The sequence below is a fragment of the Arvicanthis niloticus genome, chromosome 11 (assembly GCF_011762505.2).
Source record: "Arvicanthis niloticus isolate mArvNil1 chromosome 11, mArvNil1.pat.X, whole genome shotgun sequence".
In the NCBI taxonomy this organism is placed as follows: domain Eukaryota; kingdom Metazoa; phylum Chordata; class Mammalia; order Rodentia; family Muridae; genus Arvicanthis; species Arvicanthis niloticus.
This window is the reverse complement of record NC_047668.1, coordinates 75967012-75988363: the sequence shown is the minus strand read 5'-3', so window position 1 is coordinate 75988363 and position 21352 is coordinate 75967012. Positions and strand designations below refer to the sequence as shown.

At 39.6% G+C, this 21352-nt stretch overlaps 1 protein-coding gene across 39 annotated transcripts in view; it reads right to left on the bottom strand.

The window, feature by feature from the left end:
• Positions 1–21352, bottom strand: part of Nrxn1 (neurexin 1) — a 1065384-nt gene that overhangs the window by 413502 nt on the left and 630530 nt on the right. For 2 of the 39 annotated variants that reach the window (XM_034513977.2, XM_034513978.2), the window contains exon 1: positions 16818–18225. The exons of 35 other annotated variants lie outside the window; for them this stretch is intronic. In XM_034513977.2, the coding sequence (XP_034369868.1) occupies positions 16818–17067 (250 nt within the window). In that variant the 5' untranslated portion in view covers positions 17068–18225. Of the gene's footprint in view, positions 1–16817; positions 18226–21352 lie in introns of those variants that run through there. 2 more of the 39 variants (XM_034513975.2, XM_034513976.2) reach the window with 1 other exon arrangement.

Here is a 21352-nt window from a genome sequence, read left to right as displayed (position 1 = left end):
ACAAAAAAGAATGTTGTCTACATTAATAGTAAACATAATAAATGTTAAACATATGAACAAATAAATTTATGTGAATTAATTTGAAAAAAAAGGATCCCTGTACTCTGGTACACCCCTCCCCTAGTAGGCTAGAAATGGCAACATTTCTGTAATTTGCTGAAGTGTAATTGGCATGTTGGGGAGATGTTCAAGCATGGGAAAGATAAACAGAATATAGCAAGAGATAAAACAACCAGGGTTTCTGTACTCATAAACGGCACAGTCTGTCACTATTAATTGTCCTCAGAGATGACATGCTTACTGAGTAGTCTAATAGATACTATACAGAGATGCATGGAAAAGGGATTCAGTTCATCAATGCGTGCTAGAAGATGAGAAATAACTAAGCATTCTAACCTATAACATCCATTTTGTGCTTAACATATATATTTATTCTGAATCAACATGTGCAATAGCAATGATTATACAGTTTTAAGGGGGAACAGACATTTCCAACATCAAAATAATTGATAAAATAATTGCGGTACAGGTAGAATAGTATAGAATGTAGTCCCCAGCAGGCAAATAGTATATTCTAAAGGTCTTGCCATACATATAAATTTGTGGTAACTTTGAATATATGGTCTGATTCACACTAGACAAACACAATATTACTGAGCTATATCCTTAGTTCTTCTCTTATAATTACTTTTTATTCTTGAAACAACCAATTCTGGCCTTAAATACATTCTGAAGTTCAGACAAGCCTTAAACTTATTATAATCCTGCTCAATTAGGTTTCGAAGAAGTTGGGATTTCTAGACCCATACCAACTGGGCCAGCAGCCATATATTTTTCTTTAAAAATAAATGTTTTCTAACACAGTTTACTCAGTACTATCATCGTTTCAAAATGTTTAATTTTGTAAAGACAAACTACAAAAAAGCAGATGCCAAAATCTTTGCAGGAGTTTCCTTTGGATATTATGATTATGGATGGTGTAATCATCTTTTTCTCAAACTTTTCCAACCCTTCCACAGTGACAGTCATGATGAGTAAGAGCGAATGCTACTGAAAACTCCTCAGAGCTCCAAGTGTTCCAGGAATGTGACAGGAGAAAGGCTGAAAATGTACGAGGGCCCCAGTCTCCTTCTCTCATTACCAGCAGTGACTATTAGAACACAGCCACGGCCTTCTGGGTTTGCCTCACCTCCCCAAGGACTCTCATTGGAAGACCTTTGTTCCCTATACATTTTCTTCCTTTCTGCACTCTGATGTTATTACCTTCCTACTTTAAAAACTGTACATAATACTATAAATTTAGCAAGGAAAGAATTTAAACTGTCAGCCTAATGGTGTGCATGGGAGTTATGAATATTCTCAGTTTAAGTAAATTTTAATAAATAAAGTAGGTCAAAGATAAAGGAAATTCTTAAACTATAAACAGGAACATGATTAGTCTCTCTGGCCTCATTTAAGATTGTGGGAGTTATTTGATTTAAATGTCTTCACTGAGGATGACTTGGCTGTGATTAGATTCCCCTACATTTGGGTCCCTCATAAACACTGCTGCTATGGGCAAAACACCAAATCTGGTCTCAGAGTCTTCACTTGTAAGATTAAGCGTACGTTGCTAGCATGGAAAGATCTCTCTTGGTGTTCTGCGAGTCCTGCTCTAGGAGTGTTTTTGTCATTCTAGTAAGTTCAAAAAGAATGCATAATCACAATCCAATTATACTGTCATTTTTAAGAAGGTATATCTGACTTAAGAATAAGACCAAGAAAGGGAACGCTCATATAATATTTACCATTAGAAAATCACACACATTAGAGCAGAGAAATCTTGGGAAATGACATGACAAAACCTAAAATGTTATAAATAGGACATGATGAAATGCATGCTGGAATAGCACCTGCCACAAAGCTGTCTTGGTCAAAGCAAAGAGTGTTAAACATTCAATTTTTTAACTTAAAATAACACCACCACCTTAGATTGCATAATAGGCTAAAATAATCCTTTCTAAGGATATTGAAAATGATTGAGGAAGCTCAAATGGGAGGACAAAAGGAGACTGCAGGCTGAAATATTTAATTGTGTCTGGTCATACCTATATTCCTCTATCTACAGGAAAGATGAGTAGTTGCTATGGGCATCCTATACAATCAATAATAATGACTATGACCCTTTAAAGAGAATATACAGGCAGCTTACATCCCATGTACTACAGACTTTATTAAGAAAGAGTAATACATTTTCCAATATGTTAGAACTCTAGTTAATATTCTGTTCACAGTAACTGATCACTACTGTGAAGGTATCAAGTTTGAGAGCTTTCTGACAAGATTCATCAAGCATTATCTGGATATAAGGCAGTCTCTGCTAAGACATGTCCATTAGGTAACCTGTTGGGGACTGACAATAAGCTTATGAAGCCATCCATTGTAGGTACTAATTCACAATGGCAGAAACCCTTCCTCAGAGAGTGGTTCAAGGACCATGTATGACTTCCCTAAATTGAACACATTAATTTATTATGCAAATTCTTCAGCATTATCTCAAATTTTCTAAGAATAACTCTTGGAATACAGTGAAGTCATATTATGGTTTCTATATGCCCCCTGTGTGATTTTTATGGAGTTTAAAATCTGAGAGTCATTAGCATATGTCAGAAAGTTATTTATATGATTAACTTACTGCATTATTACAATGCTTTTATTTTCCCAAAATACAACTGTATAGCATTTTACAAACACTGTCTCATTCATTTCTTATATAATTTGGAACACTGAAGATTGATAACATTGTTATTTTAAAGAGGTCATCTAGCCTTTAACTAGTATACCTTAATACCTTTAATTTTTAGGTTCATTTCCACCTATGATACATTTTAATCAACAATATTAAAACACTTAGAAATGGAACTCTAAATGTACAATCACATATACTAGGAAAAATATGTGTCACAGGCTGTTTATAGTTTAAAAAATCGTATCTTTCAATAAGTTCCACCTAACAGAACAAACATGTTATTGCTTCTACACAAATAGAAGAAGGCTTCCAGGAACTGACTACAAACACATGAGTACAAGTGTTTGTCAAAGGACAGTGAGAGATAACACTAGCCACAATCATTGTCATAAGGGAATTCAATTTTAGGAAATTAGAATGCTATTTTGAAAATGTAAGAAGTGTTCATTTAACTCCATGAACATGTCTCAGCCTGATCTCAAAGCTTTCTAGTGACTCCATTATTCAGGTAGAGAGACTGCCTCTTGCAAGCCAGGCAACATGCTTGGTAGCTGCATAAGCAAAAGGCGTTTTCTTGGTGAGAGTGTCTGTATAAATTACTTTGTCATCACCATGAAGAATAGAGTGCTTTAATTATTAATTTTTGACAGACTATCTCAATTTTCCAAGTGCTCTTTAATAATTCCCTACAAGTAATTGGGTATTTTAATTATATATAGTTTCTTGTCACTGTTCATCTAAAAAACATTACAAGATTATTTAAATAAAGATGTATTCGGCCTGACTGTTTTCCCAGGTCGTATTCTCATTGTTTTCTAGTTATTTCAATAATGCTATAAATCCAATGAGTTTGTGCCTCAAATTGGAATTTTTTTTTAAATCATTCTTTTTCAGACCCTAATAAACAACAAGAAACTTTAAGTCATACAAAGGTCAATCATGTTTTCTTCCTGGTCCAACAGTCCAGAAGTGAGGGGACATCAGGGTTTCCCACATTCTCACAGAATCATTCAGCTTCTTAAATTTTGATCCTTTAAGGTCAGTACACACAAAACATATGTTCACCTGTTTGGGTGGAAGCAACCCATTGAGACCCAGGGAGTCTACATGAGGAATAAAAGTTCCCCTCTGATGCTTATAAACCTGGTTCAGGCCACATGCTATAAGTCACCAAAGCAACAATCTTTCCTCATGGGCAAAATGATGTAGAAACCAGTCATGCCAAATTTACAGGATTTTTTGTATATCAAATGAGATAAAGTAAAAAAAAAAACCACTTTGTAATGCCAATGTGATGTACAAACATGAAAATGAAAATGTAACTGGACATGTTTGCAATTACAAAAGAAAACTCTGCTAGTCTCCTGTAGCAATGTGTCCTGAGGGAGGGTATGTGTCCACTGGATTGAGTGTTCTTACAGGGTCAAAGGAATAACAGAAAATCTATCAGGACATTAAACAACAACAATAACAACAAAGACATGGTTTTGCTTCTCCTGTGATCCTGCTTCAGGTAAGAAGCAAGGTCTCTCTGTGGTGGTTGGCAGAGCAATAGGCATGCTGTCTCAGCATGAAATTCTGAGATACAAAGTAGATTTTTCCAGCTACTTTTAGGTATGTCAGCCCAGTAAGACAATGTCCTACCCCAATCACTACATACTTGATAAGTACTTGCTGACTGATTGATTTCTGCTTTCTTGGCACTGGTTGGGACAGTGATTTGCCAGCACAGTGTGTGTAAACAGCCACATTTTGGTAATAACCTAAATATCTACTTATTGTGAATGAGGAGGTTGAATGAATGGAATTGCAGAAGGTAGTCAGCACCCTGTACACATGCTGTCACATTTGTCTTGACTTTGCAGGCCTTGTTCTAGCAATAGGATCAAGGCATCTAGGAGGATAGAAGGAGTTCCAAGTCAAACAAGATATAAAGCACACATGAACACACACACTCACTCATCATTGATGACAGTGATCACAACCTTTGAATAGCATTACTAAGAAAAAGTGAGTTTATAATCATATTATTTCATTTGTTTTGAAGAAATGCAGAAGTGAGGCTGGGGACCCTATTTAAAGGCAGAGCATTTGCTTGCCTGTGCAAGATACTGGGTTTAATTCCTAGTACCAGGGTGGAAATCTCAAAAACAAATAATTTTAGATAAGGCATGGGTGATGGTAATTTGCTTGTATAAAGACTCCTACCTCTACACTTAACATGTGAGTTACTTCAAAGTTTCTCTGAAGGTGTTCCCCCTTATGGAAGACTTTCTCCATTCTGTACTGGAAAGTATTTCTTTGATTTCTAAACAATTCTAGTATGCCATGGGGCAGATCTTCATGGCCATGCATAGCATATGAAAAAAAAAAACCACATTAACCAAACTCCATTGAGCATATGACCATATAAAGTGAGATCTAGCCTCGTGTGTCAACCCAGAAGTTCTTTGACTGAATTGCCTGGATCTCAGAACTCTAGGCTGATGCTGTCATTGGAAGTCTGGAAAGCAGAGTTGATGAGTTACTCTGTAGAGTGACTATTCCAACACTCACAGCACTCTGTTCACACTCAGCAGAAATAAATGTGATCTGAATGGGCATAAAGTTTTGCCTGTTACAGTGGTTCACCAAACAGCCTCTCTTTTTCAATAATGTAGAAACAAACAGTTAAAACATGGATACTAGGTGCCTGTTAGAAATGGTTCACATATTTTAAGAAATTATCAAGCTCTCTCTCAAAAATAGATAATTAAATGGGAGGGCCTGGAAAATGACTATGGTTAAAGCACTTGCTGCCTTCTCAGAGGGTCCAATTTTAATTACCAGTACCCAAATGTTTAAACACAACCATCTATAACTCCAATTCCATGGGACCCAGTGCTCTCTTCTGGCCTCTGAGCATGCCCCATGCACAGTCATGCAGGCAAAGCACCAATACTGAGAACAATAAAAGTAAATAGACAGACAGACAGACAGACAGACAGACAGACAGACAGACTAGATAGATGATAGATAGATAGATAGATAGATAGATAGATAGATAGATAGATAGACAGACAGACAGATAGATGATAGATTATAGACAGAGAGACAGATAATGAAAGGAAGGAAGGAAGGAAGGAAGGAAGGGAGGGAGGGAGGAAGGGAGGGAGGGAGGGAGGGAGGGAAGGAGGGAAGGAGGGAAGGAGGGAAGGAGGGAAGGAGGGAAGGAGGGAAGGAGAGAGGGAAGGAGGGAGGAAGGGAGGAAAAGGAAAGGGAAGGGAAGGAAGGGAGGGAGAAAGGAAAGTTTTATTTCATTTAGCATGCTAGCTGACTTTGGCATAAACATCAAAGTGACTCCATTAAAAAGAAATGACTTCAGGCACTCTGGACCAGAAGACACTATTTCCTTCTTGAAGTCCCATTCATCCTGAGTACATCCAGGTGAAGGCAGCTTTGTATTTAAGGACATTTTCAGAGGCTGGGCAAAGAAGGATGGAATTTTTTTTCTAAACCTCTTCTGTCTGTGTTCTATCTTTGCCTGCTCTATTTTAAAGAGGCTTAATCTCAAATGTGTGTGTGTGTTCTAAAGGTAAAAATATCCAACAACAAATTGTTGGTGTTTTTAACATGCTATTCTCTTGATATCCTCTGTGTCAATCATTTTGGATAAAGTAGATGCCAAGAATGAATTTCAGTTTTGGTTACACTTATATTCAATTAGCAAATGACAATATGGGAATGAAGCCTGATTTAGAAGACCCCACCGAGGATGGATGGCTTTATACCTAACCTCAGTCTTGCTGTCCTTTCTAAAGAAGAGAAGGTGCCCTGGCAGAAGGAGACTATCACTTTGAAAAGTTCAGTTTACTTATCAGTTTCTATGCCTGATGCTCACATGAAGTATCCCACCTTCACAATGATCTTGGTGTGCAGTATAATGAGATTTATTTTGTTCTAGAAGTAGAAGTTCAGAAAAGATTTTAGGCTAGCCCAAAGTCCATTCTTAACTTGGTAGCTGAGACATTTTGTAAATAGTGACAATCTCAGTGAATAAAATGAAATGAAAATTCTAGAGCAAAATTGGAGGAGCAAAGGATTTTAAATGAAAAAAAAATGTAATTAAGAAACTTATACCTCAAAGTGTTAACTATAATTTCTGAATATTGCCTTAACTCATAATCTAGCACCCAAATTTATCAGAACTGAGCTGTAAGACAGGCTGACATTCCTTACATAGCCTTATAAATCCAGGCAATACAAAACAGGAATAAAATTTGATTTTTAACATTTTCAAGTCCTTTTAATGTAAAAAAACATATTTAAAGTTAAGATGTTCAGAGTAGTTTGTTATCTCTATAACCTACTTTGAGAAATATGCTCTTTTACTTAACTGCATACAGAAGGATCCCTGTTTTCACAGGAATATAATCACATAATCTGGCTCATTCCAACTGTTGCCTGTTCATTTTAAAGCATAGCTTGTATTTGCAAATTAGTCTATTATCACAAGATTATCAGCTGGGTAGGGGATGTATTTGCCAAGTGGAGTGAAGGTAGTTAATAAACATTAATAAACATCTTAAATCAATAGGTCCTTTCCACTTGATGTGGTGGCAGATATGGAGATAGGAAAATCTGTCAAAACAAACACAGTGCCAAGGGAGCAGGCCCAGGGAAGTCTTTGGTTTTGCTGAATAGCTAATAACTGCAAGGCCTAGGAACACAGTCAAGTAAGGAAAGAGTAATATGCTTGCAGAGAAATGACTTGTCATAAATCTAGACTGATTTAAAAAATTGGAAAGTCTTTATCTGGGTTATTGTGCCACTGGTTATTGGTAAATGAGAAAAAAACCAGAAAATGTTCAATTACTAAATAGAAACCAAAGGAGTAAGAGTCCTGAACTTTCCGGTGTTTTTGCTTGTATACAAACAAACCCAGGTGCTGTCACATCAGATTTGTTAACTTGGCTATTCAGTAAGTGTAAGTTATCAATAGTCTATAAAATGAGAGAATGGTGAGAACAAACGCATTGCTATTTTGTTACAAGTTTAGAACAGTGCTTTGCGTATAATAAGCACCAAGAAACTACTCAAGAAGTGAATGATAGAAGTAGCTTTTAAAAAAAATCATTTTGCATAATCACATAATCTTTGTCATCTGTATAGTGGAGAGAATTCAGGAGGCAAATTCATATTCTATTTAAGTTACTTCCTTAGTACAAAGCAAGAGTTAAATTAATTTCTTCTATGAAGGTATTAAAATTTCATGTATGTTATTAAAAGGAAAAAGTTTTACTTCTAAAAGAAGATTACTTGGGCAAAAGCTTCATTACTGTCACTACAAATGGCCCGTTGCTCTGCATTTTACCTATTACAATGGTGTCTAAATGGTCCTCCATGTGCATATATGAAATTCAAGTCTTTTTAAAAAGATGTCCATCAAAAGTGCTTTGGTAGAGTTATGCTTTAGCATGCAGTATGGTGCATCAAGACTGTACACCTTACTTAGGACAAGTCCCAAGGAAAGGGAAAACAAATGTATATTTTTTTCTGGTTAACAGCATGACCAATTAGCCACCTTCTCAAAGGAACTAAATAACTATTTAACTTATTCCAGTATATGATATCACTTGGTCAATAGACAGAAAAAATGACTGAAACAGCATATTAAAATATTGACAATGTCAACTATGGACTTAAAGAAGATATAGTTTAAAGTATTAAGGAAAATATCTCTCTCAACTTTAGAAATATATAGTTCAAAAAGTGATGAACTTTCAATGACTACGCAGGCATAAGTGTTTGGATATGATATGATTTTCAGAAACTGATATGAAATATAAAAGAAGTGGATTATAAAACAATCCCTACAAACCAAATAGAAAATTCGGTTTATGTATATATCTTCTATACAAAATAACACAGACTTGTCTGGATTTGTAATGCTAAGAATTATTTCTCTATATTAAATTGTAACACATTGGATCACCTGAAAACCTAACTACACAAAAGATAACATAAATACACAGACATGAACAAAAGCATTTTTCACAGCAATAGAGACCTATCTTCTCAAACTTCGAAGTGGAATCCATCAGGAAAACCACAGTTCTTTAAAATGTGTGACTGCAGGCTCAGATGAAGGTGCTAATGGGCTTGTGTGAGAGCATCATGGCTGCCACCCTTGTCCTGAATGCACTTTTAGATCATATCACAGTGACTCATAGTGATGTGAGTTAAAACCTGCAACAATTCCCACTGTAGAGAATTCAGTCTTCATGTAAATTAGATATTTCAGAATTGGAAGTTCCCTGTCTAAAGAAGAATCTCCACTATCTCTTGTGTTTAGCTGCTCTGAATTCTGCAGTCATCAAGGAAAATGGGACTGATGACCAGATGGTTACTAACAGCCAGACAGTCTGCACCACACAAATAATTGCATGCAGTAATGTTAGTCCAATAGATGCATATAATCAAAACAGCCTTACACAAATGTCTAAATTACAAAATACCACCACCTTGCACGTTACACACAGGATGAAGAATACTTCATCCTGTTTGCTTCAGACTTTTGCTTGTTAACTCTCAGAAATTGTCAGATTCTTTTTCTTACTAATAAAACTTACATATTTTTAAACAGCCAATTACCAAGTATTTATGGTACATATAAAATTTGTAACGTTTCTATAAAAAAATAAATGATCAGGTCAGATAATACAAGGCATTAAACTTGAGGTTCCTTAAAGAATAGGAGTTTCTATAATACTTATACAATTTTTGTAAAATCTAGTATGTACAAAAATACATACTTTGAAAATACAGTAGGCAAATGTCTCTGTACATTGCCTCAGTTCTAATTAACAAATCTCACTAGCATTATGTCCAGTAGTCAACACATTAGAATCTTCATATGTGTCTTATACTTGATGATTGGGAGAAACTCTGCTTGGGATTCAGCATCACTTAATCATAAATCATTTTAGTGCAATTGTTGTTAAGTTATATACTCTGAGACTAGTGCTGTAACATGATTTTGAAGAGTTAGTTATCAGTCCATTTCCACTTTACTTCTTGCTCTTGGTTAACAATGTATGATTAGCTAGAATTCCTGGAATGCAGATATACATTTCTCATTTATTTTCACTTGAAATTCTAGAAGGTGAAACCGTGAGCCACCAACCAGGCAGTATACACCAGCTGATATGAGGCAGAGGAAGTATGTGATGTGGAACAGTCAGAGGGTGGACCAGGAGGGGATGAAGTCTGGACTATGAATGATAAATGAGTAAAAAAAAAATCCCTTGCTCTGTATTGTACACAAAATATATTGAAGCATCATTTGTTGTGGTATCCAACAAATATATGCTTTTCAATGTAAAATATATGTATATATATATATATATGTGTATATATAGAAATTACACACAGATATGGAAATTTTTAATAATGGTATGAGTTACCTATACTTCTTTGGCTAATGTTAAATAACCTTCTGATAATTGAATAATTGAATTAGAGAGTAATGACTGGACATAGTTCAGGTCTTTGACAATGACATGGATGGCAGTTTTCAAAGCTCTGCCTTATCATACCTGTCATGGATAAAGCAAAGAAAAAATGTCTGCTTAGTAATTAAGTGGCCATGGAGGGAGCAGGAAACATCTCTCTGAATCTGTTTGTCAGCAAATAATGATCATACCCCCTGACAAGGCTGTGCAGATGATGAAATGAGATACTTTATGTACCATAGGGATATGCACTTGCAAAGATAGCTGTTTTCACTCCATTCTGTCAAAACTTGAAGGATGCAGTGTTATGATTAACTCTCAAAAATCTAGCATTGTATGATATTTTTAAAGGCTATTAAAGGCTTCTTTATAAGTTCTAGACTACAGAAAACTAAAACTACAAAAAAAAAAAAAAAAAAAAAAAAAAAAAAAAAAAAAGGCAATGCTGGCTGAGCATCAGCACCGAGTTCTCTAGTTCTCTAGTTCTCGAGTGTGGGTGTAACTGGTTCAACTGCTTAAGCTACTGTGGCCAGAAATCCCCGCTATGATGAACTTTATCCTCAAACTGTGAGCCCTGTCCTTTAAGTTTCAATTGTCAGGGTATTTCATCATAGCAACAGAAAAAGTAGGGCAAGCATGCGTAGAATCAATAAAGCTCTGGAAAAGACAATCAGAGCATGAAGAATTAAAAAGATTCTTATGTTCAGTTGATTCTGAGAATGTTCTATTACGGAGATCTTCGCCAGGAAGTCTTAGAGTCTTTTGATTGACTAAACAATAAAAGCATGCTGCATGCTACTGAGATTGTTAACATATTAAAATATGTGCTTGTCATAAAAGACAGATACAAGGTATAGCAACATTTGGGGCTCTGATGGTTAACTAATGGTATAGGTAAAAGTAGAGGAAGGGTGGCTGGCTGGTTTTCTATACAAGAAGTGATGTAATCCATTCTGACAGATGCGTTTAATCTCAATTAAACACCTACTTTTAAACCTTTGATGATCAAGTAAATAGGTAAAAGTGTAAATGAACTAGACCAGGCCTGCACATGACCTCCCAAGAGCTTCAAGGAAACATATTTAACAAGGAGGAAGATGCATTGAAAGACATGGATTCTACCGCCATTTTCCCTACTTCCATGACCCTGTCAGTCTGGTTCACTCAAACTACTTAGATCTCTGTTATGACAGTGTTAGGTGAGAAGTGATGTTCTCATCCAACTTTAGAGCTGAAAGAGGCTGACATTTAAAGAAGTAATCAATTCCAGGAGTCAGTCAGTTAATAACTGGCAGGATCAGACCTAGAACTCAGTTGATTGCCTTTACACATAACCACTGCTTATTAGGCTCTTAATTGCTTAATATTAGAAAACTTTTATAGTTTGTATAATTCAAAGTTCATGATCTCATTTGTTGTTTCTAGTAAAACAACAAATTATTCTAGTTATTTCTAGTATATTTTTATTATAAAATGCTTGCATTTTTCACTTTATAAGTTCACAAATCCTAGTTTTGTAAATTTACACAACTCCAATTAGTGTCAATGGCCAAATTTTCACATGAACATAGTTCTGAGAATTATTATCATCGGACTGAGCTGCCTAAATAATTTACACACTAGTGTACATTTAAACAACTGAAATTTCTATTTTAAAACTACTTATAAAACAAGTCCAGTGTATATTTGAAAAATAAAAAATGTTTTTATGCTACAAGAGGTATAAGCAGCAACTTGCCAAAAGGAATTGTGCAAAGAAATATTTCTAGAACGTTAATATTTAAGGCAATAGAAGATAGTGGTGATAAAATTCAGTTTCATATTTTTATTTGACCATTTTATGATGCAGTCCAGATGATTGCTACATATGGATAAATATTGTAGGGTTTTGTCTATTATCATTGTATCTGGAGATTACCTGTTTTCAAAGAAGAATTATGCTGATTTGCCTAAGGATTGATATTTTGTAGTAGCATGAACTTAAGAGCTAAGGTTTAAATGTGATGACTGCACTTCAAGTACACTGGCTCCCCCTAGCTGGCCCCTTCCCCATCTATCTCCTTATAATGTAGCCTTCCATGGTACCTGGCACACAAATGTAGATGCTTTCCTATTGGAGGCATTTATGGTGTATTTACTCAAAAAATGGATAAACAATCTAAAGCATAAATATATTACTATTTGGGGACAAATTCAAGATTTCTCTAGGCTGTCAGGATTATTTAGAACATAAGCGTCTCAAAAACTTGTTGCAACACTATTCACTGACCATCTTCTTCAGAACATATCACTGATGTCCTTTGTTTACAGTGTCAACAACACAACAATACAAGTGTGGAGTAGCAATTCAGAGTTTAAAAAGTCTCCAGTCGCCAGGCAGTGGTGGCGCACACCTTTAATCCCAGCACTTGGGAGGCAGAGGCAGGTGGATTTCTGAGTTCGTGGCCAGTCTGGTCTACAGAGTGAGTTCCAGGACAGCCAGGGCTACACAGAGAAACCCTGTCTCGAAAAACAAAAACAAAAACAAAAGTCTCCAGTCACTTACAGTAATTAATGACCAGAGCAGTCTTCATCCAGGTAGAATATAGTGAGGAGTTTTCCTAATCAGTCCTCTTGGTTGTGATCCAAAATAAGTCAGAAAGTTTCTATCAAGAAGTATGTTACAGTCCACAGCAGAGTTATTGAAGACACCACTGGGCCACCAACTGAGTGTATCTTACATGCAGCACATACTAGTGCTGAGATATGCTGGACACAAAATTGGTGGCTGGATTATTCATAATGAATTCTACTCCAAAAGATGAGCCATGAAGCCTCATGGAGAACCTTCTCTACTCCAGTTTAAAAGACTCTGAAATCATGGGATTGCTCTGGGCTATGGGGTCACAAAACTGACTGTAATTTCTCTTTCACTCTGATCAGAGATTGGCTCCATGTCTTGGCCTATCTCTGACATGGCATGTCTCAGTAGCCTTGCACATACACACAAAGAAATGCTATTTAAGATCCCTTCAAAACTCACCACTGCTCTTAGAACTTTAGCATATGCCTTGAAAGTACTTTGGAAGAATATGTTACAAATTCCAGCTATGAATTTTATCCTTATATAATGTCACTGAGTTCTTTCAAATTCAAACCCCACTCTACAATCCGTTACATTTCCCCCTGGAGAACCTCTTTTGCCCTTTAATAGTATAAGCTCATCCCAGCAATATAATTTCCAGAGCTCATATTTGTGGGAGGAGAAGAACTGACATTGGTTGCTTAGATCTGCGAATGCTTTCTCTTTTCTGTATCTTCTGAAAATATTTAGAGGCTTTAAGCTAATTTTCTAAAGTATGCAGAACATGGGTGCTTAGGAATGGTGCGAGCTGAGACGGGAACCTGAGCATAGCACTGACATCATTCTATGCTCGGCACATATGGCACAGCACAAAAGCAGTACTGGCTGAGCACACAGGTCTATTCTGGACTCCAGTTGGCTTTAATTATGAGCAGGCTTGCTTCTTATCATTTACAGTTACATAGTTCTCCACTGACTTAACTAGAAAAATATAATTTTATACAGAAGTTGTTTCACCATTTATGCTTTAAATTCATACAAAACTGGGGGTGGGAGGGGCTGAAACGGTCTCCAAATCTGCTCCTCATATGTATGCACTTAAGAAAATCCTCACCACAGTCTCTGCAATTGGGTCAGCTTGCACAAAGACATGTGTGGTAGACATGAGCTCCCTCTGCACCCGCAAACCTTGTAAGTGACACCTCATAATAGTGCAAATGAAGCATAGCATGAGAAGAAAATGAAGAAGAATGAACCTGGGTCCTCAGCCCAGCAGTTTCTAAAACATAAGAGACTAAATCTTCTTCCTTAAAATATTCGACCTGAGCTTTCCTTTCCTTTTATACGTTTAAACATATATGCATGTACTCCTTATTAAGGAATAAACAGTCTTATGCTTCTCAGAAAGTCTAATACAATCAAACAGGCTCATGTATTTGTCCACACATGCACATTTGCAAGAGTCACAGATTTTAAACGGAGCCTCGTTTTTTTTTTTTAACTTGCCTTCGTTTCCTGGTAGAAATTTATCACACTGTCATTTACCTTTGTGCTTTGCTTTCTCTCTCATGTATTAGGCTCAGCAATTCTTTCCTTGTGAGCCCTTTGTCCTAATAATTAGCTAAATATTCATCAAGCTTATTGACCCAACAAATTCAACATCACCTCTTTCTTATTAGGTTTCTTTCAAGCTACCACACTACCTGCCCTGCTCTGGGACCCTCTGTACTTCCTGCACACCCTGGTTTCAGAGTGCACTACCCTCAGAGGCTGATTTTTTCAGCCTAATGTTCTTAGCTTGTTCTCTATAGAATTCTCTTTTCTGGAGAAGGGAGGGGAGAAGTGTGAAAACTTCACACCTGAATTTTATTTAGGATCTTAAGTTCGGAGTGGCAAGTATGTGGAGATGGAGGGAGGTTTAACAAACAAATGTGGCCACATAAATAGCATCTCTGAAAGAAAGTTCTCTGACCCTGAAGAATAACTATGGCCCATGCACTGTCTCTACCAGCCCATCATGGTTTCTCTTTTTCAATGATAGATGAGCCTGATTTTTCATTCACCTACAGACAATCAGTGTATTCTGGAGGGAAATAAATGTTACCAAAGACCAGTAGACGGCGTCTGCCTGGGGTAGAAGCTGCATTTGGAAAGGAGTGTCCAACTGCTACAGGGGCCCTTGTCCTCTCTCACCTCCACAGGCCCTGTGCCCATTCTCAAGCCTCACCACTAGGTCACTGCAGAGTCAGACACACAGAAAACTCATGTGCATATGAGATTATTAGCTCATAGCGCTTCACTGCTACAATTAGCCATCCCACACCCTCGCATACCCCCATCTGGTGCACCACGCCCACCCACCCACGCTCTGTCTGGCCCTCCTGTGCCCTGGCTCTCCGTCCTCCCACGGGAGCGGTATAGTTCTGCACAAAGGCAGGGCAGTGGTTGCGGGCTTCACTCAGGTAAGGTAGCAGTATGCTTCCCAGCATCTAGGGAGTCAGCAAAAGGAGTACCTGAAACTTATTACTGTTGCCCGGGGATCTGCCCTCTGATACTTATAGGAAGTCCTGGTTCAGGTTTTTCTAGGTGTTTCTAAAGGAATTCCTGGGAGAACCAGGTAAGTGAGGTAAACAATCAATTCTTTGGAGCCAGAGTGTGTCACTATTCCACTCCCAGTGAGGAGTTGCCAGGGTGACCTGCCTCTGTTCATTAGATCATGCTGTAGCTTTTCATGCCTAACCCACAGTGGTCCCCAGGTAGGAAGTCTATCCCAGGAGAAGGGGCTAACACCATAGTTCTAACAGTTTCCCCTGGGAGGGGAAATACATGGGAGAGGGCAGAGGATCCAAGGAGCAAAGTCTTAAAGGTGAATGGGGTGCGAGAAAGAGATGGAAGAGCAAAGAAAGTGAACACAATTCCCAGCCTGCTGGGTAAATGAGTAGGTCTGACTCTCAGAAAAGACAAAGACTAAGTGAAGAAAGCGTCACATGCGCTGAAAAGGGAAAAAATCCTGGCTGATTTTATTTTATTTTTGGCAATTCGGTGAATCTGGTACAGCTTTCACCTAAAGACGATACTGGCTCACAAGGCATTTCTCTACACTCAGCTCTTTTCTAACAAACTGGAAAACAGGTCCCTTTTCCTCAGATTCCTCTTCCTCCAGGCAGAACTCCTGGCTTAGCCCAGGCAGCCTGCACTCCATGGAAACCCTCCATGGAAAGAACAGCACAGAGGAAGAAGCTAGCTAGACTGGCTGTGTTCAGGAGCCTGATCTTCAGGGAGATAGGATCTTTGAAGCCTCAGATCACTCCCAGTGCATCTAGAGAATAACTCGGCTCTGTGTGTGTGTGTGTGTGTGTGTGTGTAGCGGAGAAAGGATGGTTTCCAGAAGGAACTCTGTGTCCAGTGGGGATTGACCAGAATCAGAGAGGGTAGCTCATTATACTGCTGCCTTCTCCAAGAAAAACACATGTGGGGCAAGACGGATTGGCCTCCTGTTGAGTGGGTGCCTAGTCCCGGGACCTCTTTCCTGGCACTGCAGTCTGGGAGCAGAGCTTCGGAGGAATGTACAGGTTCGAATGCTCACTGCTTGGGCCAGGGAAGATAGATGGTCTGGAGGTGGGGCAGCGCTGCACAGACAAAAGGTTCTGCAGAGCCCTCCTCTATCTCCATCAGGTCCCTCTGTGGAGCGCGGCGCCCCATCTGGCCACTGAGTGACCTTCTGACGAGAGACGCCCCCTTCCAGCGGGGCCAGGCTCCCTGACCAGGCTGGTCCTTTATTAGATGCCCACATCTCCCAGCACCTCGGCGAGGCACGCCCCTCCCACTCCTCACCACAAACACCCGCGCTGCCTTCACCCATCCCCTTCTATTGTCTTCAAAGAGATAAGTGGCTCCCAACAAGCACACCTAAATGCACCTCCCTTTTCTCTGGCTCCCATATCTTAGAACCTTAAGGGCAGAGACGCTGCGAGCAAGTACAGGGTTGAAGAGCCAGGGGATAACCCGCAACAACTTGGCATTGCAGACCCACCGTGTCCGCCTCGCAAGGATGCTGGTGACCTGTAGATTGCAATAGGCACTGAATGATGCTTGCTGCTGCCATGGAAATGGTGGATGTGGTGCGCTCCCAAACTGGATGCCCCCCAGGCCACTCCTAGGAGGCCGCTGAGGGTGAGCGGGACTATCCAGAGCAGGGCCAGGCGCCCCCCTGCGCCGCCGCCGCCACTGCCGCCCCCGGGCGATCCCAGCTCGGCGCCGCACCGGAGCATCCTCTGGTACATGACGGGGCTCCCGCCAAGGGGCAGCCGCCGCGGGAGGCAAAGTTTGGGGCACAAGAAAAGGAGAGGAAGCCGGGGATCCAGGGGCTCGCGGTGGGCTGCGGGGCTGGCCGCCTCACCGCGCCAGGGCACCCATCCTCTCTCTCCTTCGGACAGTCTTCTCGGGGTCCTGGAGTCTGCTGTGCCCTACACCCCAAACAATCCGAAACATAGCCGAGGCGAATGCAGCTGGCAGGGGGACTTGTCGGGAAAGGCAGCCCCGAAGAACAGCAAGCGCAGAGGGGGTGGCTGCTCCCAGGTTTGCAGGGCTCCAGGTTCTCCAGAGATACTCCCCAAGAGTTTCGGCCGAGAGTGTGTGCCGGTGTTGGAGAACCTGGAAATTGTTTAAAGCTCCTCCCGGAGGGTCTTCACTTCTACATGACAGCCATCCACCGGGAATCCACTAGGTAAATCCATTTAGCATTGTGCGTGGGGAACGGGGAGACCACTTCGCCTGTCCAGCCTCCTTTCAGGAGAGAAGCAGACCCCATGGACGCGAGGCACCCCTTCCCTCCATTCAGCCCTGGCCAGCTCTCCGGCTCCCGCTAGCCTCCCCAGGGCAGCGCGCAGAGCAGCGGCGCGCATCGCCTGCTCCAGAGGCAATCTCCGAGTCCGCCGCTTCCTGACACTTACGCCCGGCGATGGGTTCAGAGGGAAGAGGGCACCCTTGTAAAGACAGCAGGGATCGAACTGGGGAAAGCCAGCAGAGAAAAAGCAGGAGCAGATGAAGGAGCGAAGCGGAAGAGGTGAAAAAAATTAAAAAGAAAAAAAAAAAGAAAAAAGGAAAAGAAAAGAAAAAAGAAAAATAGAAAGAAAAATAAATAAAAGAACTGAAAAACCACACACGCTGGTGAAGCCAGGGGCTCTATGCAAATCTGCAGTCTCAGAACAGCAAATCACGGAAGCTCGGATGCAATGCAGAGGACGAGCCTATGTAACGAGGGAGGCTGGTCTAGCTTCCCGCAAAAAACCGCCCGCTTTGCCTCTCCCTGGCATTCTCCACACATCATAGGGACACGTGGATGGCGATGAGGAGGAAACACCTAAAAAGCAACGCTCCCTCCTCAGCCAGGTGATCCTTCCCTCTGAATCACTTGGACAAAAGGCAAGGTCCCCTACCCCTCTGCATAAAAGTAACCAGTGTCTTCAGAGCTCTTAAAAGGGAAGGAATTCGGCTTTTTTTTTTTTTTTTTTTTTTTTTTTTTTTTTTTTTTTTTTTATTGGACCAAACTTGTTCTACCGGGTGTTCAAAACCAAACTGCCAAAACAGGCTTGACACTATCCACTCGGTGTCAGTTCCGATGACATGCTTACTGCATGTATTATTTATAACAAAGAGCCCTCCTTCCCATTACACCATTGTGCCTCACAGGAGCCAGTGTAAGTCAGGGGAACTGAATGAAAGTCCAGGAGGACAACAAGATGAGCATCCAGGTAAGACGTAGAAGAAGGAAGCAGGGAACAGAAGAGGGAAAGAAGAGAAATAGAAGTGGTGTGAATTAACACGTTCAGTAAATAAATTGTGATATCCAACAATTCTTGAGATGTTGAGTCGCCCAGCTGTGATCTCTTCTAATGGCCGATTCTTTCCCTATTTAATAAGGGAAATAGAATCAGAGACAAACATTCTAAGACCCAGTGTCCCCAAGAACAAAAAAGGACATGTATATGAAACTGGACATCTTTCCTGAAAGGAAACAAACAAACAAACAAACAAACAAAAAACAGGGAAAAACGGTTACCTCATACTAGATCATACACAGTACATGTAACTGGACAGGAGGACCACCTTCAGATTAAGATCAGGGGCTATGGCTGAAGTATTGCCCAATATTTCAACAAATCATAAGGGCAACAGTGTACCCCCTAGGGTGAGAGTCTTGCAGTTATTTCTGTTGAAAGACAAATTAACATCCCTCTGAGCCTACAACCTCTCAGGGACTTTTCACTCTATATATAATAAGCAGCAAAAATAAGACAACATGTGTTTTATTAAAATATTATCATTAATTATTGTTATACTAAGACATGATATCAAATAGTGTTGGCTTGGTTTGAACTCCAAATTCTCCTACCCCTTCTTCATAAGCACTGGGATTATGGGAATGTGTTACATATTTGATGTGAACTCTCACACCTTTGAAAGTTATTCTGAGAGGATTTGGTTCAAATCAGCTTCTTATCCACATGGACATTTGAATTTGTATATTGGATGCTAGCTCAGGTAAGATTTTTACTCAATCCACAAACAATACCAGGGATTCCAAATCAAATGCGTGGCAATCCATCATCACCCCCGTTACCCTCAAAGCTTATTTCATTTTACTGGCAGTATAATTCTTCAGAACTTCATTATTCTAAATACATTGTTTCTCAGTTTCCCAGAGGGGCTGAAATATCAAGAGAACAGAATCTGGATCTCCTACTGTGTGCTGCTTATATTCTTGCATTTTGTTAAGTATGAATGTTAATTCATGTAAAGAGCCTTTGTGTGTATTATATAAAGTACAGCTCCAAAAGAATGAATAAAATCATCTTCATACTATGTTCTTCAGACTATATATAGGCTGGGGATGGAGACGGTGGGTGTGTGGGGAGGAGGATATGTGAAAGCCCCACAGCCAGAGTTTGGACCACCAGAACCCACATATAACACAGAGAACAGTTCAGACATCTGTGACCCCAGTGTGCCCCTACAGAGACTGGAGGTAGTGACAGGAGACTTTCCAGAAGCAGGAATATCACCTAAAGCAGTTTACAGAGCAACAGGAGATCTTGTCTCAAACAAGGTACCAAAAGGGCAGACACCCATAAATGTCCCGTGACCTTCACACATGAGCAGTGGTGTGTTCACACCCACATCAATTAACAAGTATACATACGTAGACAGGGCTGCTTATAGGCCCATATTTTGAATGTGGCATTTCAGTGTTTTTGTGGAAAGAGGAGAGAAGACCGGTTTAGCTGACAGAAAAGCTGTTGTAATTCTTTTACTAGTTATGTCACATTGCTTTCTTGGCCTCTCACTGAAGCACCATGAATTCATTCATAGAGTAGTCACCCTCTTATCTTTCTTAACAATTCCATGAGGCAGAAAAGATATACTGCACTATTTAATGTTAGAGTGTTTTTTAAAAATCTAATTCTTGGGCAGTGGTAGCGCATGCCTTTAATCCCAGCACTTGGGAGTCAGAGGCAGGCAGATTTCTGAGTTCGAGGCCAGCCTGGTCTACAGAGTGAGTTCCAGAACAGCCAGGGATACACAGAGAAACCCCGTCTCAACACCCCCCCCCCAAAAAAAAATGAATTCTTCATGCATTTGAGGCAGAATGCATCTTCTTCTCCCATGCAGGTATAAGCTGTATGGGCTGATGAATGTACCCAATACCTTATACCCTGTCTATCAGTAAGAAAGGAAGTGTATTTTCTTCAGTACCCCATAGATGGTGTAATTTGTCTTTTCCTTTCCAACTAGATCCCTGAAAGAGACAGGATCTAAGTCTTCCTTTGTACTCCCTCTAGTGCCCAGCATATGTGAAACATACGTAATCTCAAACACACCAAGTTCTCATTATTTTCTATAGTTATGTTCCATAATAATGGCCATGGTTATAGTCACTGTGAGCACTGAACATACTGAATCATTGCTGTTTGAGAAATGTCAGGTTAGATTCTTCTGAACCCTGGTAACATCATTTTAAATCACTAGTAAACAAACAACCTTTTTTATGTTTCTATTTAAAGATATTACTTGATATACATTGTTCATTAACTAACATTAAACTCTTGACCCCAGTGAAGCTTATATAAGACATGCATTTTGTCTGTCAAGGAAATTTGAGCCTGTAAACATTGCAGTGATAGGACTGGGCATTATTTTCAAATATTAAAGTCAGTAACAAAAAGCATAAAGGTGTAAGCAAAGAACTTGAGAGATGAGTCAGAGGCAGGAGAATCATGTAGGTACATGAGGCACTGTCTCAGAAAAAAAAATCAAAAGGCAAAATCAGTCAGTCAACCAAAACAAAACTCAAGAGAAGTATAAAAAGTTTGACACTAAATAAACTGCAATCTGAACCCTTTTGTGTGATACAGGACCAAAGGCAGGGAGGCAGAGAGAGGCTTGTTCAGCTTGAGCTTTGAACCCCTTTGGGGGACTGAAAATTTCACTAATTTTTGCACATGCATTAATGATTATCAAAGCATCAGAATTAATTTAGGGTGACACACTCTAGTGAAGGGGAGGATG